Source organism: Gopherus flavomarginatus, chromosome 10 (genome assembly GCF_025201925.1).
Source record: "Gopherus flavomarginatus isolate rGopFla2 chromosome 10, rGopFla2.mat.asm, whole genome shotgun sequence".
Taxonomy (NCBI): Eukaryota; Metazoa; Chordata; order Testudines; family Testudinidae; genus Gopherus; species Gopherus flavomarginatus.
In genome coordinates, this window is record NC_066626.1 from 40,825,090 (window position 1) to 40,847,151 (window position 22,062).

At 39.8% G+C, this 22,062-nt stretch overlaps 1 protein-coding gene across 3 annotated transcripts in view; it reads left to right on the forward strand.

Moving 5' to 3' along the window:
- OLA1 (Obg like ATPase 1) overlaps positions 1-22,062 on the forward strand; it is a 172,532-nt gene that overhangs the window by 112,064 nt on the left and 38,406 nt on the right. For all 3 annotated transcript variants that reach the window (XM_050969059.1, XM_050969060.1, XM_050969061.1), the window contains 2 exons: positions 3,052-3,132; positions 3,423-3,520. In XM_050969059.1, coding sequence (XP_050825016.1) covers positions 3,052-3,132; positions 3,423-3,520 — 179 coding nt within the window. The remainder of the gene's footprint in view (positions 1-3,051; positions 3,133-3,422; positions 3,521-22,062) is intronic.

A 22,062-nucleotide genomic window follows, 5' to 3' on the forward strand; every position in this document is an offset into this window, starting at 1 on the left:
TTGACCTTAGAACACTGGGTCAGCAGGTGAGCAAGAAATATGTTTAAAAATCGTTGTCTTTTGTTCATATCTCATCACATGACCGTGCCAGAGTTGTCATTCAAGGATTATAATTTAACCTGGGCTCTGGAATGCATGCTAGTGAACCTTAATTTAATTTAGTTAGGCCTTTTCTAAATTTGCAGACTACCTGCTTTACTTTACACTCAGTATCATTTCATCAGTGAGAATATAAATTTGCCTGGTATGACAGAGATACTTTATCCTTTTTTCTTCTGTAAAATGTTCTGAGATCAGACATAGAGGAATGTCATATTTGTTTGATTTATTTTTATATTGTTTTCTGTTGCTCCATTAATTTGTGTGTAAAGTAAATAGGCTTCCAATTTACATAACTATATATACTGTAGGGAACTCTTATTAAGAATTGTCAGTCTTTAATTTATGTTAAAAGAGTTTAAAGTTAGGCACATAATCTGAGCCCCTCTGAAAAATCACACAAAAATCAAAATGGATTTAGACATGTAATTTAGGCAGCCAAGTTTTTTAAAAAAGGGATATAGTGACTTCCTTCTGTATGTTTTCTCTATTACTTTTTTGTAGATTTGAGAGGGATCTGTAGAATACACTTATCTTTCAGAGAGAGTAAAGCTACTTGCTTCACGTGTATTGAAAGTTATCTGGAGGTTCTAATCCACTTACCTACCCTTGAGCTTTGTGTCTTTTGCTGGGATAATCGGGGGCTAGCTCAGAAATAAACTGAGTATATAAATTTTGATATACACACCCTCACTCATGTGCAGGCAAGCTCAAAAACTTAGCTAATTGGTCCCAAAAGACTGAGTATGGCTGTACAGAAAATACTACCTCCAGAGAACTCTAATTAGAATTTAATTTCTTTCAATTCTTTATCTCAATTTTGATGTGATATGTTGCTACTGGGGAAAACTGTAATGTCAGAAGCCTTTGTGATGGGGTTTATTAGTATATCCAAAATATTTTTAAAATCAGAAAAATTATGCGAGTAAAAGGTTCCTTCACTAATTAACAAGATTGGTTGAGGAGCTAATGATTTTTGATGAAGCAAAAGCTGAGAAACAGCACTTTAGCCTTATAGCTTACATAAAGTAGAATCTTTCCTTATGTATTTGTGTTGATTAATTAAAAAAAGAAAAACATATAGGGCTAAAGGATAAGATAAGATGGTACTACTGTTTTCTTCTTTATGTATAATCTTGTTGCATGTCTCTACATAAGCTGTTCTGGCCACTCATCATAGTAACCAGCTGGGCCATTTCACCTGCTGGAGCCATTAAAGAGGACTCTCTCCCCTTAGATTAATCCCCTCCGACATTAGTTTTTTGCTCTGACAACTGGAGCAGGCATTCAGAATTTGCAGGTGGCCAGTGTGACACACACAATTGCCTACAATTTTAGGCAATGAATAAAAATGGTCTACATTACTTGTCAAAGGTTGTATATGCAGCGCCAAGTGAGATCTATGGGAAGCCTTTTAGGGTTTAAAGAACAGTTAATAGCAAGGCACAGTGCCTTTTTAATCATAATGCATTTGTAATATAGCACTTTGATCTTCTCCTTGTAAGGAATGGTGTTACATTAGCCACTTTTAAACATTTATGAGTGAAATTCAGTTATAGGAGAGTAAAAGTGATTATTCTTAGTCAGAATATGTTAGATTTCATTAAAAGTTTTCTGCTTGCCCCTTCCTTGTTAAAATCTGTGGGGAGTCCTGTTCCTGGAGGGTTTCAAATCAGGATCTAAGCATTTAGAAGAGTCTTTTCCTTGTTTTTCCCTAAAGCAACTGCAAAACTGGGAAAAGAAGGTATACTAAATAGAAGAGCTATTTATAGCTGTTTTATAAATCTGTTTAACCTACATATCAGTAAGAGTAAATACTTTGTGCACGAAAGAAAAATTTTGGGAATAGAATTTTGTATGTTAAATATCTAATTGTATATCACACCAGTTATAACTTTCAATAAATGCATTGTTTAAAGCATGACCATAAATTATCTACAACAAAAAATAGATGACTCTAAAATACACTACTCCTAGAAGAGCCAAGTTTGACCTTTCAGACCTAAGAGCCTTTTATTAACACCTGCCTGTAAGGAGAACCTTGCCACACGCAGCTTTCAGATTCAGAACCACAAAACTGATGAGGAAAGGCTTGAAGGGTTCAGTTTGTGTCACTTGCTGTTTGCCGTTTCCATTTCACAGATGATTAATCTTTCTGTGAAGAAAGGCCAGAGAAACAAAGCACATTGGGCTCTTCCTGTAGTTACTCCTTCTGAATGCACACTAGCTTGCTAACTAAAAGGCCTTTAGATTTCCTGCAGAGAGAGATGTTCTGAAAGTGAATGCAGCTGGTTGGAGGTCACCAGTGCAAGGCTCTTGCCATTGTGTAATGGAGGCTTTGGCAGGTTTCATTTTTTAGGGGAAGGAGAAGGTGTTGGCAAAAAAATTAATGTGGAATACATAAGGTTTTGGATATTTGAATTAATTTCTTGAAGGGTGGATCATCAATGTTAGCTCAATTTCTTTTGCTAACAATTTAAAAAAATATATTCACTCTGTTTTTTCTTTCTCCACCCATTCCCCTTTCTAAATAGCATGTTTATATTGTATGTGGTCTCACCCACTGGATGCTGAAATGTTACATCTTACTGAGTTTGAAAAGCAATCTAAAATGCCCTTGGATTTTTACATCGGTTTTATAATCTCTACTCATTTGGGGAGGGTTGCTACTAAAATACTGTGTACTTAACTTTCTAAGTATAGGTGTGTTGTATTAACATTCACCATTGCTTTTTAGTGACTTGTTTAAAATGGTAATATATTGTTTTAGCTTCTGAGATAAAAAAAGACAAGAAAATGAATTCAAATTATAAGAGATGTTACCTAATTTTTAATTTGAGTATGTATTGGGTATTTTTGTATTTTTTGCGTATGGAAAATAATTGTTTGGTATCCAGCTGAGTTTGTTCTTCATCTACTTTAATTACTTTGTTTCTTCTTAATCCTGCATAGGACATAATGTGTAAAATCAAAACCTGGGTAATAGATGAAAAGAAACCTGTGCGCTTCTATCATGATTGGAATGACAAAGAGGTAGGCTGTTTATCCCATGCATAGACTCTTAATATTTCTACCTGTTATTGTTTTCATTTGGTAAAAACATTTAAATACAAAAGAATCCATGAGATTTATAGGGTATTGAATTGAATGTTAACTTTATCAGTAGATTTTGTTTATCAAAGTATATTGTATAGATTACTGGAAGCAGTTATTTGCCCTTTCAGAAATATAATTAATAAAAAAAGAAACTGAGTTTGAAAATGTTGTGTTACAGTAACTTCATTATATGTTTTAAGATTCTACCTTTATATTCTCATTTTTAGATTGATGTGTTGAACAAATACTTATTTTTGACTTCAAAACCAATGATTTACTTGATTAACCTCTCGGAGAAAGATTACCTTCGATGTAAAAACAAATGGTGAGTTTGCTTAGTTTTAATATATAAAATTCACTCTTGTCTTTCATATTTCTCAATGGCACATACTTCACCATTCTTTAAAAGGACATAAGGATTATTCTTGTTATTTTACTTAATATAAATCGATACCTTTTATACTTACTATATCTCCATAAACGTTCTGCCTGAGTGCAGTGGTGATAAAAATGCCCCTGATGAATTTACAAAACAGAAGCAAATCCTTTCCCCTCCTTCAGTTTTTACATAAACTTAATAACTGTGAAGAAAATAAATCCATTTCAGAAATGAACTCAATCTAGTTAGAAACCATTTCTTTCCAATAAAACTGGCTTTTTAAACATTATTTAACACTGATTATTCATATAATTGCTTTTCATTTGTTATGTGCTGAAAGAATAAAACTATTTAATTTGTAATGTGACAGAATTTTTTTGGTACTGTGGCATTAATTTAAAATATTGAACATTTCAACAATACACTTCCATTTACGTTTGAGTGCCAACAGTGCTTGGCATTGTTAACACTTGTGCGTCACACACAAAGGAAGACATTTTACAATTTCCTTGTACTATTTAGGCCTACTCTCACATACTTCATGTAAGCAGTATTTTTACCTTCATACACAGTTTTTACTCTAACAAATATTCTTGTTGTCAAGCTAACGGGTAGATAATGGTTACAGAATAAGGCTCCATATCAGACACATAGTGAACTGGATGAAGATCCAGTTCCAACGTGGTGAAAATACTTCGAGTTTCCATTGTTGAAAAGCACAGTGCATTAGCTTGTCATAAAAAATAACAGTTGAGATAGACAATTGGATTGGAGAGGAGAGACTGATTAAATATTACACTATAAGGAAGAATTAATGACAACATACTTGTTCTAAAATTTACAACAAATTTTATATAGTTTACAAATCTTTAAAACACTTTAATTGTGAGATTTTTAAGGTTTTGGGATATAAATGTATGTTTGTAAACAGAAAGATGCATTAAGTAATTCAAACAAATGAAAAGTATCTAAAGCAAAATATCTGAATCCTCCTAAAATACACCTCCTGTTTCTCCCTGTACTTCATTAAGTACTTAGATGCACATGGTTTCAATTTTCCATTAAAAATTCTCATTTCCATATGATATCAAAGAGCGAGAAGGCTTTAAACTGAAAAATAAACATTCGTAGACTGGAAGCCAAAACAATAATTAATGTCAGATGGTTAACTCCAATAAATCATTAGAATAAATTTTCTGAAATTACTGCAACTAAAACGGTCTTGTTGATACTACTATAAGACTCTTGTATTTATGATACGGAACTGAAATTAACCTCTCTGAAAGTTTATATTTTTGAAAATACAGACTTAAAACTGAAACTTGGCAGAAACTGTGATAGCTAGTCCTAAATTTCTCCATAGTCAGTCAGGAATAGAATTTTTAAAAATGTATCACCTGACAGTGCAGTAAATCTTAACTGTTCTAATTTGTGCAAATGTTTGAAGCTTTTGAGGCTCACTATGACAGGACAAAGTTTATTTGAAACTGGATGAGTAGTTTCCAAAAGGGATTTTCACACCTGTATTTGGATGATTACAGGTAGAATTCAGTGGCTCTAATTGTACAGTAAATACCATTTCCCAGACCCTAATAGTAAACAGACTACTTGTGAGATGCCAGTCTGTGATTTACCTGTTGCCAGACATCCCCTATTTTTTGAGACACCAGTGTTGTGGTGGAGATATGGTTATAGCCAACTGAAAGCAAACCTTTGTATAAATTACAATTTTTAATTTGTAAAAATCTAGACATTTGAATTGGGAAGTCATATAATGAAATGATTTAACCTTTTTTATGCACAACTAATGATTTAAGTTTTTTTAAAAAAAATTCTAGCTCTCATGATTGTTAGTGTAATTGTAGCTGAAAGATCAAAGCCTGGGTAGCTGAGTGATGTTCCAGAAGAGAATTTACCACATAGCCATTTTCGGTACAGTTTCTGCCGCCTGCTGTTCCTATTTTCCCTCAAGCTAGCCATTGACTACCCCCTGTGCATCCCTGCTCGTAAAAACTGATTGAGGAAGTATTTGTCATGTATTTATGAGTGGGAAACATTGTGTGATAGGGAATGGCATCTACTGGAGCCAGAAAGATTGCCATTTTCCTTCACTGAAGCATTCTTTAGCTTTAAATCCACAGTTTGTGCAACATAGCTTTTGCATTAAAGTACAGAATAAATTTTTACTGAGAAGGATGCTAACAGTGGGCTTTTGTCATTTATGGCAGTGCAAACAGATGCAAATGATTAGTATATATTTTACTGTGAGATGCCTTTTAATTTGTGATTTTTGTGTGTGTGTATGTTGATGTTCTTAATCTGAGCTATGTTTGGATTAGTTGCTCAACTAGCAAAAAAAAATTTTTTTGGAATATCATTTGTAATATTATTGTAACAGAGTTAAGGTTAATGCAGGAGATCAGTAATATTTTCATAGTTTTTTCAACAACTAGAAAAGTATTTAAAGCATTAACAAAGAAGAGGGAGAAGATTTTGATTGTGGATGCAAGGGAAAACTAAAATTGTCTTTATTTTATTTCAAAATTAAAGATCATTTTAATTGCTAATTTAAAACAGTTAAATGTAAGTGCTAATGTTATTTTTCAATCTTAGAGAAGAAGAAAACGCTGTGAAAGATAAGACTATTGCCTGTTTTAGTAGGTGTATTGACCTTTTGAAAGATTTAAAAACTGGAATGGCTCCAAGCAGCTACTTGCTGGTTTTAACAGTGTTGAATTAGTCATTCAGTTGATTTATGATTGAGAACTAGCCCTTGAAGAGAAGCTGCTATGATAGCTGTGTTAGTTGAACTTGTATTATGATCAGATGACCGTAAGGGTGAAGTTGTATAGAGGAATCCACTGAAACCATTTTTATTACATATTGCTATTCTTTAAATGAATAATTAAGTAATCCAAAACCTTTTAAAATTCCTAATAATTTTATGGGGAGCTATAAACTTAACACTTTCAAAACATCTAGTTTTACTCAAATCAAAGGACACTAAATACAGCATATTAATTTTCAGTTAAAACTGTCCACAAGCAGACACAGGGCATTAGAATTGTCAAACCTTCACTTAATTAAGGGTGTAAATTTCAGTCTTGGCATATTTGGTTCTTCAAGAGGGTCAGAACATATTATCCATTTGCAAGATACATTGAACAAAGTAATATGCGAATCTACTTTACTTCAATATATCTGTTGGTTTTGGTATGTTAAAATATTTTTTTTTCCTCAACTTAACATTGATAAAATGTATGTATCAAAATTGTAGAAATTCATCTTTGGACCTGAACTTCATTTTCTACCAGGTAAAATTTTCTTGTACTAATCCCTTAATGATGTTTTAAAGCATTTAATACTGTAAATTGAGAGTATTTTCTAATGTTTATTTTCCTACTTCATGTAACACTTAATATTTGGGATAAACAGTTTGCAAGAATTCCTCAAAATTGATTTGTGAGTGCTAATCTTTTGTGATAAAACTCAGATTTCAAAAACTTCTAGAGTGTCCAAATATATATGCAGGATCATAATTTCAGAACTGTATTTCAAAAATTCACTACTAAGAATTTCAGTGATCTATGAGCACTAGTTGTTGAATAGCCATTGAAAGTCAATGGGAAATAGGTGCCTAACTCCCTTAGGCCCCTTTGACATTCCTAGGCCATAAAAATAGAAAAGACTTAAGAATACTTGTCATAAGCGCTCTTACATTATACCAAATTTTCCTGTATTGTCATAATATTTCATACCATGCAAGTAAGCGTTCAAGCCTCTCATGCCATTCCTACCACCATCAAAAATTTTTGTTGGATAATTGCAAGGAGTCTTGTCATTGTCTTATTTGATTAGTCCTAGCTTGTGAGAAGTTAATTAGTGAAATAGCAAATTACTATTTTCATATAGCATGTGTGTGTATATATACACACAAACCAATAATAAAAATTGTGTATACTATATTATGTAAATTATATTCATATTAATAAATGTTTAAGGGCAGAAAGGGACCATTATGATGATCTAGTCTGGCCTTCTCCATATTAGGCCATATAATTTCAATAGTTTAGTCTATTTCATTATTCCATATTGTCTCAAATGTTATGACTCAAAAATAGACAAATAATTACACAGTACCAGGGGAGAAATTGAAGCAGAGTGGGTGATTCAGCAAATAGGGGATAGTCTTTAACCTAGAGATCTACAGTTCACATTCAGCCTAGGTCAGTAGGAAAAGAAAGTTGTTGCTATCTGATGGTGGTTTAAGAATTGGTGAATCTCAGTCTAGTTCCCATTTAAACCCTGTTCTGATGTCAGAATTATTAGTTTTATAATGGGCTTGTCTAGAGCGCTTATTACTATAGTATATGAGTGCTTCACGTATGTCCGTTAATTTATCTTCACAATGTCCCTATGAGAGGATTGGTATATATATGAGGGGGGTGATATTACCCTCATTTTACAAATGGAGGACTAAGACACAGAGAGATCGATGTTGAAAGTATCTGCTAATTTTGAGTGCTGAAATTTGAGACACCAAAGGCCTGATTTTGCAAAGTGCTTAGCTTTGCATATCACTTCATAGGTTAAAAGCACAACTCCCATTGAATTCAGTTGCAGTTGTGAGTGCTCAGCACTTCTATAAATTTAGACTCAAGAGTCTCAACTTGGGCACCCGGAAAATGAGTCCATAGTTAGGCCTGGTCTACACTACACAGTTAGGTCACTGTAAGGCAGTTTATGTTGACCTAATTATGTCAGTATCTGCACTCTACAGCCTTGCTCTTGCCAATGTAAGTGCCCTACTACTCTGATATAATAATTCCATCTTCATGAGAGGCATAGGGCTTCTGTCAGTGTAGTTAGGGCGACACAGTGTCTATGTAGATGCTGCATTACTTACATCAGTTGTTGGCTGTCTTGTCAGGAGCCGTGAAATTGACAAGAAATCCAGGCAGCTAGAGCCTGGCTCCCCCACTCTCTCCATCCTGGCTTTCCTGGAGAGCTGGATGGCTGGACCCCACTCCTGGCTGGGAGCTGGGGCGAGAACGCCGGGGGGCTGGACCTCACTCCTAACAGAGAACATTGGCTGTCTTGTCAGTTTCACAGCTGCAGCCATGAACAGGTGGAGAATGAGGAAGTGAGAAGCCCCAGGTGGCTTCTCCCACTTCCAGAGGGGAACGGGGAGCTGCGGGGAGGGCACAGATCACTGGGAGCCTATAGGGCAGCCGGGCTCCCAGTAGGGAGCCACCAGCGGAGCTGAGAGCCCGGGCTCTCAGCTCCCCACAGAGCCTGTCTTAGGTCTGGGGAAATGCTCCTGGTGAGGACGTGCACCACCACAGTAATTACTTCGCTGTAAGTCAACCTAATACAAGTCGTCTCAAGTTTCTAGTGTAGACATACACTTAGTGACCACCTTTGAAAAATGTGGTTTAGGTGACTAGCTTAGCATCATCTAGGAACTCTGTGGCAGAAGCAGAGATAAAATCCAGTTTTCCAGTGCAGCATTTATCTGTCTTAACTATGGGACTGTCCTTCCTTAAATCCCATGTCTCATTTGCTACATATCTTCCAACTGCTCCTGAGGCAGGGCTTCCACACACGGTCTCCTTTATTACACCGCCCTGATTCATCTCCAGAGCAAATCAATCTTGCATACTGAACAAGGCAGTGGCCCCATGATAAAAATAGTATTTGACCTAGTAATTAAAGGCTGTATCAAATGTATACACACAAGAAGACCCCATTAAGCTTGTTTCTGTGCACTGTCCAGAGACATCCAGGAGGATGCCTCTTAGCACTATATTATCTGGCTCAGGAATGGAGAAGGACAGAAGCATGGAGAAGGTCCCTTCTTGACCTTCCCATGACAGCAGGAGACACTCGTAAGCATAACGGCAGATCTTCTTCTATGTCCACTTCTAAGAAGAAGGACCCTTCGCTGCTCCATCAGAGTTAAGCATGTTGTTATGGCCATGTCTCAAGGACTCAGTCCCCTAAGCCTCACGGTTGACCAGAAGGTGCATAATACTAAGACTACCTTGGTACCAGCCTCCATGTTGTCGGTGGCACTGACTTTCATACCAAGCCACAGTAAACACGAGGCCCCAAAGCATTGGGAACCATTGGTTCTGGATAAGGACTGTTGGTGGGAACCCACATGCATTATTGGTACTGCCTCAGTCCTGCAAGGAATCACTGATAACTAAGAACCTCCCCACAGTTGCTTCAGTGGTACAGGTAGACAAAATTCCATATCCCCCAAAAGGTGTAGAGATGTACATTGTTCCAGAGGAGCCACAAACTACGATTGATGCCACCTCCACCTATTTTGGTGGCTTCCTGACACAATTTTCCCACAATTGAAGGGTGACAGCAATGGCCAGTTGAGTGCTGGATATCATCCATTCCAGCTATACTGTCAAGTTAATCTCCTCACTCCCTTCAAAACCCCCTTCCCTGTCCCTTTTCAGGGACTGCTTGCACAAGGAGATCCTCCTGCAAGAAATAGAATCTCTTCTTCTGGGTGCAGTAGAATGAGTACCACCACAATGTTAGGAAAAATAATTTTATTCAAAATATTTTCCTGATTCCCAAGAAAAAGGAGGATGGAAACTCATTCTTGACCTCTGCTGGATCAATGTATTTATTCACAAACGGAAATTCCACTTGGTTACACTGGACAGAGACAGTTTGTGCACAGCTCTCAACATGAAAGATGCATAATTCCATGTGGATGTCCAGTCTTTTCACAGAAGGTTTCTCAAGTTCAAGGCAGGTCTCAACCACTAATAATACAGGATGCTTCTGTTCAGCACTCAGAGTATTTACAAAGGCATTCACAGTGGTAGCAGCAGAGGCCTGTCATAATGGCTGTCTTCTCATACCTAGTAGACTTGCTCCTGACAGGCAGGTTGTGGCATTCCCCCGGGTACAAGCTGGACTGTTGGACAGCTATGTCCCCTCAGCTCTCCAACTGGGGTGCCTTTTACACTGCTTAGCTGTGAGAACAACCACTTCTGGTATATTTGCATGCAGTTTCTAGGATGCAAAATCACTCCCACCTGAATCATGAGTGCTTCTAGCTGTCCACTCCTGAATTATATTCCAGTGATGCCTGCAAATTTCCAGTCCCAGTTTTGTCACTAGAAATGTGCATCTTGTATTGCCTACTTCTTTCCTTTTGTGCAGTACAAGTTCATAGAAGATAGTCATTTCATTAATAGAAGATGGTATGCACAAACCATGTTATCTAAAATAGAGAGAGTTCAATCCAAACACACACTGGTTGAGATAAAACAATAAAACAAGTTTATTAACTACAGACAGATAAATTTCAAGTGATTACAAGTAATGGGACATAAGTCAGAATTGGTTACAAAGAAATAAAAAGTGAAACACAAACTGATACCTAACTTAATAAGCTAAATGAATTCAAAGCAAGGTTTTTTTTTTTTCACCACATGCTTTTACTAGCTGAACTCTCAGTCAGGATCACCACCCCGCCCAGTTCACTGATGCTTCCTTTGTCTTTCAAAGGAAGTTGTTGATGCCATGACTAAAGATGAGGGGAGAGATGAGGGGATTTGTATCCTCTGTTCTTCCTTCTTACAGCCTTTCTCTTCTTTGAGAATCCTCTCCAGCTCGGGTTCAGGCAACAGCAAGACTGTCTACCAGGATGTACGTTCCTTGCTCAAACCCTTTTTCCTGCCAAAGAATGGCCACTCAACCTGGTAATAGTCCACTTGATTATGTTGACACCTGACTGAGGTGCTGGTTAGCCTTTTGTCTATGAGGAACTGGCTTGGACTGCTTTTATAAACTTGGAGCACGTCTCAGGAATGTCATACAGAAAAATCTTATAACTTTACGTAAAATATTGCTACACTTTTTTACCGGGACAATAATGTTCAGTAGATGGAGTGTTCAAACCTCACAAGGCATGCTTTGTACAAAATTCATCATAGTCTTGTAAAAGTGGTGAACATAAGGTTACAGGCTGTCACACAGGTGCTGACTAGAAGTTCTGACATCAGCATAATTGCTGCTCTATCTCCTATGGAATGTGTATGTAAACAGAACAGTCTAACCCGAATCCCATGTAAGCTATGTATGTACGACATCGTTACCCTGTCAGCAGAATACCTCCCAGGTGTTCACAGTTGACTGAGGAATGACCTCACAGGCATTTCACCACTGACCATGAATGGGAACTGCACAATAACATACTAACCAGAGCTTCGCTCAGTGGGGAACCCCTGTGTAGGACCTTTTTGCATCCCACAAGAACAGGAAATGCAACACATTCTGCTCCACTGGTGCTCAGGAACACAGATCCAAAGGCAATGTCCTCTTGCTTTTGTGGACTCAAGAAGTGCCTTTCTTCTCATCCCACTATTACCTCGAGCCCTCTGAAAGATCTGACAGGGCAGAACACTAGTCATTCTCATCGCCCCAGAGACCCAGGTAGTTCTGGTTTCCTGTTCTTCTGAAAATGTCAACCCGTCCACCCGTCACCATCCAAACCTTCCTGGAACTTTTGACCCAAGACAATGTCAACATCCTAATCCAGAATGTCTTCATTTTATGGTATGGTATTTGGATGGTCATCAGACCTAGAACCATCATGCTCGGAAGCAGTTGAAGAAATTCTTAATATTAGAAAAGATTCCACCAGAAAGTATTATTTATCCAAGTAGAAATGATTCTGGGCCCAGCAACACCATCTCTCCCAAGACATAGCTAACATTCACTCTTGTTCTGGATTATTGCTCAATCTTAAGGCTGCAGGCTTCCATTAGTTCCCTATATGTTTACCTGGTGGTGATTGGTGCATGCCACCCACCTACTGATGACCACTGTGTCTTCACTCACCCAGTGATGACCTGGTTTCTGAAAGCTTTGATTAGAACCTTCCCACCAGTAACAAAACCAGCTCCACAATGGGATCTTAACTTTCTATTCTTGTTTGTCACTTATATGATCTTCTTGGTTACCATCACTTCACCCACAGAGTTGGTGAACTTGGCGCTTCTATGGCCCATTCACCATATACAGTATTCCACAAGGACAGAGTCTTGCTCAGACTTCACTTTGAATTCACTGTAAAGTTGATTTGGGATTTTCTCATAAACCAGACAATACATTTACTGTCTTTCCCAAAGTTTCATGTAACCAGTGAAAGAGACCTCATTACCTTGACATAAGGCTTTTACTTGGAAAGAACAATATCTATTAGAAAGTCACCTAGATTGTGGCTGTAGGAAAATGAATACTTTATTCTCTGATTCTAAGTGGATTGCTGGCTGCGTTCTACTTTTAGTTGTCACATCTCCATCCCACACAAGAAGTGAGGATTTATTCCACTAGAGCACAAGTGGCTTCAGTAGCATTTTGTCGAGGAGTGCTCCTACTTGGCATTTGCAGTGCAGCTGTGTGAAGTTCTGTTCATACGTTCACAAAGCTTTATGCCTTATTTCAAGCCTCCACAGCTGATGCATCCTTTGGAGCAGCAGTCCAACATCCATAATGCCTGCAACCTCACACTTGTCTGTCTCCTCTCTGAGTACTGCTTGTCAGTCACCCACAGTGGAATATACATAGTGACCAGCACTCAAAGAAAAGAAAGAACTCTAGTTACAATAAAGTGAGTTATTTGATGTGTTCATTACCCAACCTCCTTCCCCTCTGCTTGAGATCCTTCCTGGTGTTCACAGTCCACACCCCATTATATCCTTGGTGCAAACATGAGGCATGCAAGGCACAGATCAATGGAGACAGCTTACAAGGCTGCTGCAGAAGAAGACTGACTGACTGTCTAGGTCTCATAGTTGGTCCCAAAAAAGGGGACACCCTCTTAAAATGTGCTCCAGTACCAAGTCAAGGTCTGGTCATAAACATCAGTATTCACCAGTACTGTCTGAGGCGGAGCCATTGTGCCTCTATCTTCATTTTATGGGCTCCAAGCAGAGAGTGGGATGCAGCTGCTTTGCTAATAGTTGGCAAAACCAACAGCTTGTTAGCTGCCTCAGTGAGCAGCGGCTGATTCAGTAAATACCTCAAGGAGGGCCAAAAAATATTAACAAGTAGAGCAGGCCTTCATTTTCTGTCTTATTATCTATCCCTTTCCTAATGATTCCCCACATTGTTAGCTTTTTTTTTTTTAACTGCTGCTGTACATTGAGTAGATGTTTTCAGAGAACTATCCACAATGACACTTTCTTGGATGGTTAGAGCTAATTTAGATCCCATTATCTCGTGTGTGTAGTTGGGATTATGTTTTCCAATGTGCATTACTTTGCATTTATCAACATTGAATTTCATCTGCCATTTTGTTGACCAGTTTTGTGAGATCCCTTTGTAACTCTTCACAGTCTGCTTTGGACTTAACAATCTTGAGTAGTTTTGAATCATTGGCAAATTTTGCCACCTCAGTGTTTGACCCCCTTTTCCACATCATTTATGAATATATTGAACAGTACTGGTCCCAGTATAGACCCCTGAAGGACACCACTGTTTACCTTTCTCCATTCTGAAAACTGACCATTTATTCCTACCCTTTGTTTCCTATCTTTTAACCAGTTACTGATCCATGAGAGGACCTTCACTCTTATTCCATGACTGCTTACTTTGCTTAAGAGCCCTTGGTGAGGGACTTTGTCAAAGGCTTTCTGAAAGTACACTACCCACTGGATCACCCTTGTCCACATACTTGTTGACCCCCTCAGAGAATTCTGCTAGTTTGGTGAGGCGTGATTTCCCTTTACAAATACCATGTTGACTCTTCCCCAACGTATCGTGTCCGTCTGTGTGTCTGATAAATCTGTTCTTTACTGTTGTTTCAGCCAGTTTGCCCACTACTGAAGTTAGGCTTACTGGCCTGTAATTGCTGGGAATGCCTCTAGAACCTCTTAAAAAAAAATTGGTTTCACATTAGCTGTCCTCCAGTAATCTGGTACAGAAGCTGATTTAAATGATTGGTTATGTACCACAGTTGTTAGTTCTGCAATTTCACATTTGAGTTCATTCAGAACTCTTGGTTGAATACCTTCTGGTCCTGGTGACTTATTACTGTTTAGTTTATCAATTTGTTCCAGATCCACCTCTAATGACACCTCAATTTGGGACAGTTCCTCAGATTTGTCACTTCACCCTTGGTGCAAAGTGCGCCATCTGGCACCACTTGTCGTCTCTGACACCAAGGAGGCGGCACAAGGAACAGAGTGTGTAAAGGACTCTTGCCAGCGCTGAAAAGAGACTCAAGGGAAACAGGTGATCTGTTGAGGCCCATGCTGGGCCACTCGTCCTCTTCAGAGCCACAGTTGGCTCCAGCGTCCCCACCAAGGGCACTAAGCCTTATTTGGGATCCACCGCCGACTCCTGGGAGTGGTCGTGGTCCCTCGTCCCTGCTGGCCCTTCTACACAGGAGGCCTCCAAGGCAGCGAAGGACTTATTGTCCCTCCCGGTGCCACACACTCTCCATGGTCCTATCCCAGCATGGGATAGGGGACTCAGATCGGACAATTCGGCAGCAGCGGTAGCAGCGCCCTCCAGGAAGAGCCCTGCATTGCCCCACCGCAACAGGCATCGGTTTCCAGCCCCCAGCACAACTTGGTCTCAGGATGAAGTCTTCATTGGACTCAGAGGTGGAGCTGGTAGTGCCGCAGAAGAGGCACTGGGTACCGGCCTACGTACTGGACTTCGGAGCTGGCTCCACATCCTCAGATTGGCCACTGGCCTGGCCTATGCAGTGGCAATATTGGAACCCTGGGTGTTGTCACCTGTACTGGAACCCTCGTGACACCGATCGTGTTTGGCATCAGAGAGGCAGATCGCAATGCTTTCCCACTGAGCATGGAAACCCAGTTATGGGTCTGACCTACGGATACAACTAAAGGAAGAATCTCAGGTAATTGTGCAAGGAGGCGTGCGCACACCTAGCATGGAATTGACATGAGCAACACATCTCGAAGAACAACATTTATACAAGGTTAGTAACTGTTTTTTCTGCTCAACACCATTCAACAGAAAGCAAAAACGACTGGATCTTCTAAGTCACAAGAGCTACTCCTTGGCCTTGTTGCAGTTCAGAGTACCTAATTACCAAGCCCTCATGGCAAAATACCATTTTACAAACTATTCCAAGATTTCTTCTTTTATTGAAAACCTGCCACAGGATCAGAGGGAACAGTTTCAAGCCTAACAGAAGGCAAGACAATCACCAGTATACTTCTCCAGGCCTCACTGGATGCCACCAACACAGCTGCACGTTCTATGGCTACAGCAGCTGTCATGCACTGAGCACAGAACATTGTTGAGGACCTTCCCGTCAGGGGACCCCAGCAACAGTGCAGTCCTAATTTTTTTTAAAGTACCGGTACCCTGCCCCTGCTGGAGTGACCTCACACCTATGGTGCAGGTGAGGTCATGATGTGTGGAAGATGCACTTTTGTTTCTCTGTAAGTGCCAGAATGGCATTCCCAGTATGTTCTGACTCTGCTACAGTACTGGGCTCAAGTTGTTCAGTGATGGCATGGATGGGCCTCTTCATTCTCCTAAAAACTCTCAGGCAACACTACGATCTCTGGGTATCTATGCACGTCTGGCAAAGAGAAAGTACAGTATATTGCAGATGGCTCAACAGTCTCACCCAGTCTGTTATCATCCAATGGGAAAGACTTAGCCCCCCAGCAAGAAGCCCAGATTTACTAAGAACGGACTGTTCTCTACAGTGGCCACCTAGTCAGTGACATGCTTGAAATGATCATTTTGACCCATTAGTTGAGGGTCACAAACTCTTTCACTCGAGATCCTTCACTGTATCTTCCCTCGTCCCCCCCCTTCACCCTCATGGGGATAGTCTCTCCCATTACCTACCTGCCTGGGAGCTCATCACTTTAGACAGGTGGATCTGGAGATGATTTCTAGAGGTTATTCCATCCACTTCACCACCTTTCCACTCCCCTACTCATCCTCCCGATCACTCTTCAGGGACCCTTCTCATGAGTCTTTTGAGGCAGGAGGTACAGTCCCTCCGAAGATTGAGGGTATTGAACCTGTTCCACCAGAGTTTGTCATAAAAGAATTCTATTCCTGGTGCTTCCTGGTATCAAAAAAAAGAGGAGCGGAGACCAATTCTGGGCCTCAGGACTTGAAACACATTTATCTATTCATCTGGCAGCTATAATTCCCTCTCTGTGCCTGAGAGGTCGGTTTGTCTTCCTTGACGTGTGTGACTCTTATTTCCATATCTCCACCCATGCCTCACGCAGGCATTTCCTACATTTTGTGATGGGCAGAGACCACTACCAATGTCACGTCCTACCTTTCAGCCTCTCCACAGCCAGATGGGAGTAATTGTTTATTCCTACCTGGATGATTGGCTCCTGAAAGGTCTCTCATTTCTCGAGGCACAGACAACAGCCAGCTCAGTCCTATCTTTGTTCCACTCATTTGGCCTCTGCCTCCATGCAGAAAAGTCTTCTTTCTCACCCACTTAACAAGAAGGTAATCTTTCATAAATATATTAGAACTTAAGAGTGGCTTGTTATATGCTTGCGAGCACTTTTTTTATGTCAGTCCTCAAGGAGGAGCAAAATCTCAGTTTTTATGCACCGAATTCGTAAAACTGTAGAGCCAGTGCATATTACATGGCATACAGATCTCAGCAGTGTATCTACCAGGACGATAGTAGTGGTCGACTCCCTCAGCAGGCATTTCAGCATTGACCACAATTTGGAGCTGAACAACAAGATACAGCGATGTCTTACCTGGGGTCATCCATAGATAGAACTCTTTGCAACAGCATTCCATGTGAAGGAGAGAACCTAATCCAGGGGTCTCAAACACGTGGCCTGTGGGCCGCATGCAGCCCGCGGAGTTATTTGGTGTGGCCAGCCAAGCTCCCCTCACCTGCTGTCCCCCTCCCCCAACACGCCACATCCCTGTTCCTTTGCTACCTCCAGGTGCTTACCGCTGCCTTGGGGGGAGGAGTGGGGAGCTATGCACTTAGGGAGGAGGTGGAGAAGAGGCAGGGCTTGGGCAGGGATTTGGGGAAAGGGGTTGGAATAGGAGCAGGGAGGGGGGTGGAGTTGGGGTAGGGACTTTGGGGAAGGAGTTGGAAGAGGCGCGGCAGGGGTGGGGCCTCATGGAAGGGGTGAAGGGTGGGGACTTTTGTACCTATATGTGAAAAGGTATCAGTGATGCAGCCCTCGGGTCAATGTACTAATCCTCATGTGGCCCTTGTGGTGATTTGAGTTTTAGATCCCTGCCCTAGTCATTGGCCTCTTATGTTGGTATTTATTTATTCATTGACTCGTTTACTGCCCAAGGTCCTGACCAGACTGAAACAAGAAAGATTAGTAGCCATCCTCATAGCACCGTCATGGCCAAGACAGGTGTGGTTCCCAAACAGATTCATATGCCTCACACCTCTCCACCTTCTCCTGATAGTGAATGTCTTAATCTGGAAGTCAGGATCCATCACTCACCCAAACCTCTCACTACTTCACCTCAAGGTATGACTATTAGATAGCTCTCTGGTATAGAACAAGACTGTTCCCTAGACATACAAACAGTACTGCTTCATAGCAGAAAACCCACAGCAAGGAACACTTACCTGCAGAAGGGTAAACACTCCTGGCCTTTGTGCAGTCACTGATCTGTATTGCCTCTTAAGTCTTGTATAATGCACATTCTGGAATACTTGCTCAATTTGAAAATCACTGGCTTATTGGTGAGTTCCATTAAATTTCATCTAGCTGCCATCACAGCTTATCTCATCTATTTCCCCATTTCAGGGGTTTTCAGACTTCACTCACTCTGCTAAAGCAGCAATAGGTTAAAGTGCACTGTGGACCTTTTAGTGCGTGGTAGCAGGATCCACACAGCCAGTTAGTGCACAGCAGTCTAATGTGCTGTAGATAAATACCCTGGCTTGTGATGTACTAAGTCTCCGTGTGAACAAGCCCTAAGAATCCTCTGTGACAATATCTTCAAAGGCGCTAAATTATCGATCAGTAATTTTCCCTTCTTTAAAAATACTATTCCCATTTTTGAAGTTAAGGTTGCAGTACACAATCTATGTTGTATAATGGCCATGGGAATGGTAAGGTATTTTATTTTCTATGGGGACATGTCACTAGACTAAGGTGATACTAATACTTTGCCAGTGGGTTTCACAGTTTTTTGTAAGACAGCAAAGGAATGTAGACATTCAGAAATAATGGGGTCAATTCCAGGTTCTTTAGGGGAGTGTGGTCTAGGGATTACAGCCCATTCTGTCTCCCCAGCCTCTCCCTGTCCCCTTCTGCTTTTATCCACCTCACCACTTGCCATCTCCCAGCTCTTGCTCATCTCCCTCACCCCCCCACCCTGCCATCTACCCCCTCTTCTCCTGACCAGGACATGCTTTTCCCCTTAGGCTCCTTATCCCTAATACCCCAGCCTTGCAACTCTTCCACTTTTTCTCCCTGCCCCGATTTTCACCCTCTGAATTTGAGTCAAGTTGCACCCTCCTCCTCCATACTGCTTGAGTGTCGTAAAAGGAAGACTGAGCACACAGGAGAGGCAGCCACCCTTCTAACAATCCAGGTGCCTGGTGCCACAGGAGAGAGGAGACTCCATTGCTGAAAAAATTCACCTGGTGAAGACAACCAGTATTGACACCCCAGTTTCTTTAATCTCTGCACAGGTTAAAAACTGAAAACTGGGTTTATAAATTGGAACGTGTTGGGAGTTGGGCAGCCTTAACTATAGACAGTGTTACCTGTGCCCCTGTAATTACTGAGGTGCCGGTCACAACTCCCTAATTCAGGTTGTGCTGAGTTATCTTAACTCAAGTATTCAGTCTCTGTTATAAAGAATGAAGTGAAACTTCCCAAATTTATGCCGCCTAATCTGTGAATAAAGTTCTGATGATATTCGTTAATCTGTTAAATCTGAATTAAGATTAATAAAAATGTTTCCATTAATAAATTAGTCTCCTTGAGTCTCATTTTGATACATTTTGATACCTATTTAAAAAAATTTTTTTTTTAAATTGGAGTGTTTGAAAACAATAACTCCATAATAGTGCCCCACTGAACTTAATACTCACTCTTAGATATAGGCCACTTCAAATTTTAAACATGTTTTTCTGAAACATTATTTACCTGATTTCTTCATAACAAAACTTGTGTCAGCGGAGGCTGGTGAAAAGGATATTCTTCAGAGGGATTTCCCTTGTTCAAAATAGCTACCACCTCAAATAAGATGGGCACCACTTCTTAGCAGCCTACAGGTGAAAGTGCAGGCTGTCCTTAAAAAGATGGCCACTACCTTACACTGTTGCCCACTGGACTACAGCAAGAATGCTTTGTTAAAATTTGCTTTCTACACACTTGTCAGTAAACTGCATCATTGAAATGTCGTGGAAAGTGAACATGATTACAGATTAAAGTGAATTCATTCATCCATTGAATATTTTTTACATTTATTCATCCTGCTCTAGAGCTTCATTTCCTCTTTACAATACCAAACATCCATAATTAATTGTTTTGGGAGGATGTAGTTAGGTGAGGTATGTAGTTGGCTTGAATCTTTGTAGGGGCAGAGCTAGGATTATGCTGTCTGGCTTTTGGTAATGCAGTATTTGTGATGGTGACAAGTTGCATGCCTTTAGAAGGGTAAATTCACATATTTGTTCATTTCCTTGGTTTTTTAGTTTTGTCATGTATGTTATATGTGCAGCAACCTTAACAGTTGTGCAATTTTTGGTGTATGAAATTTGTGTGTGTAAATGAAGGAGAAAATGAATCCAAAAGGCAAAAAAAGGGCCTGTTTTTTAAATCAGGATCACCCTGTGGGAGTCCAATTTTCTTAATCTCCTTAGAACATTCAGGGTTGCACCTACACTCTGGTTATCAGTATATAGTTGATGCACTTTGAGACACCCATGTCCCAGGGTAGACACATCAGTAATCAATACAACTCTTTATTACAGTAGAACCTCAGAGTTACTAACACCTCCGGAATGGAGGTTGATTGTAACTCTGAAATGTTCGTTACTCTGAACAAAACATTATGGTGGTTCTTTCAAAATTTTACGGCTGCACGTTGGCTTAATACAGCTTTGAAACTTTACTATGCAGAAGAAAAAAGCTGCTTTTAGCCATCTTAGTTTAAAGGAAACAAGCACAGAAACAGTTTCCTTAACTTGTCAAATCTTTTTTTATAACTTTCCCTTTATTTTTAGTACACCTTAACCTCAATACAACGCTGTCCTCGGGAGCCAAAAAATCTTACCGTGTTATAGGTGAAACTGCATTATATTGAACTTGCTTTGATCCACCTGAGTGCGCAGCCCCTCTCCCCCCGAGCACTGTTTTACCGCATTATATCCAAATTCATGTTATATTGGGTCGCGTTATATCGAGGTAGAGGTGTAGTTTATGTTTAACACAGCTTTTGTATGTGTGTCTGCTGCTGCCTGATTGTGTACATCCAGTTCTAAATTAGGTGTGTGGTTGACTGGTCAGTTTGTAACCTTGGTGTGCCTAACTCTGAGGTTCTGCTGTAATTAATTAGAAAGACTAATCCTGGTTTGGTAGTTTTCCTTATCTGAAAAAGCTCTGATATTGTTAACCATTGTGATATGATGAGATGTGTGCATTGCTTCCACTGAGTCTTGTACTAGCACTGCTAGCACTACTGCTGTGATGTCAGTGGTGTAAACATTGTTCAGATTAGCGAGTAACTTTTCCTTTATAACCACTGAGTCCACATTGGCATTCCTGATTTGCAGAAAATTGAATTTCTGTACACGTAAATTTCTGCTAATTAAAGAAGATCATTTTGAACACATCTTGATGCATTTCTTGCGACCAAATATTCAACTGTTCTGTTAATCCCATTGAGTTCTGTTGTTTAAAGTTAAATAGTTTTTATGTACAGTACTTTTACTCATTACAGTTGATATTTGAAAATAATATGGTGTTCTGGGGACTACTCAGCTGGAAGGTTTCTTATTACAGCATCTCCACTGTTACGGAGAAAAGCTTCAGGATTATTATTCTCTTTGCTACCCATTAGAGCCAAAAGGAAACATTAGTCAATCCAGAATGTTTTATCTTTATGAATAGAAACATAATTTACAGGTGGGGAAATTCCTTTTTCCAAATGGGAAAGTAAACTGCTATGGCCTTGGCACAAAACATTCAGGTTTATCTTTGCATTGAAGTAAATTCTTAGTTTTCCTGTTGACAGCTGCATCTTTCATTGCTCATAGTTTTTGAAGCTTGTGCATTTGACACAATTATATTAAATTCCACTTTTTATTTTACAGATCTTTACAGTTAGTTTTCTTGTACTGAGAAGATATCAATGCTTTCTTTTAACTGTTTTTTCCAACTAGGATAGTTTACCTTTGTTTATGAAGGAACATAAGACTCTCATTTGATTTTGTTTATAATGCACAATTTAAATAATTTCAAACAATTTCCATGTAA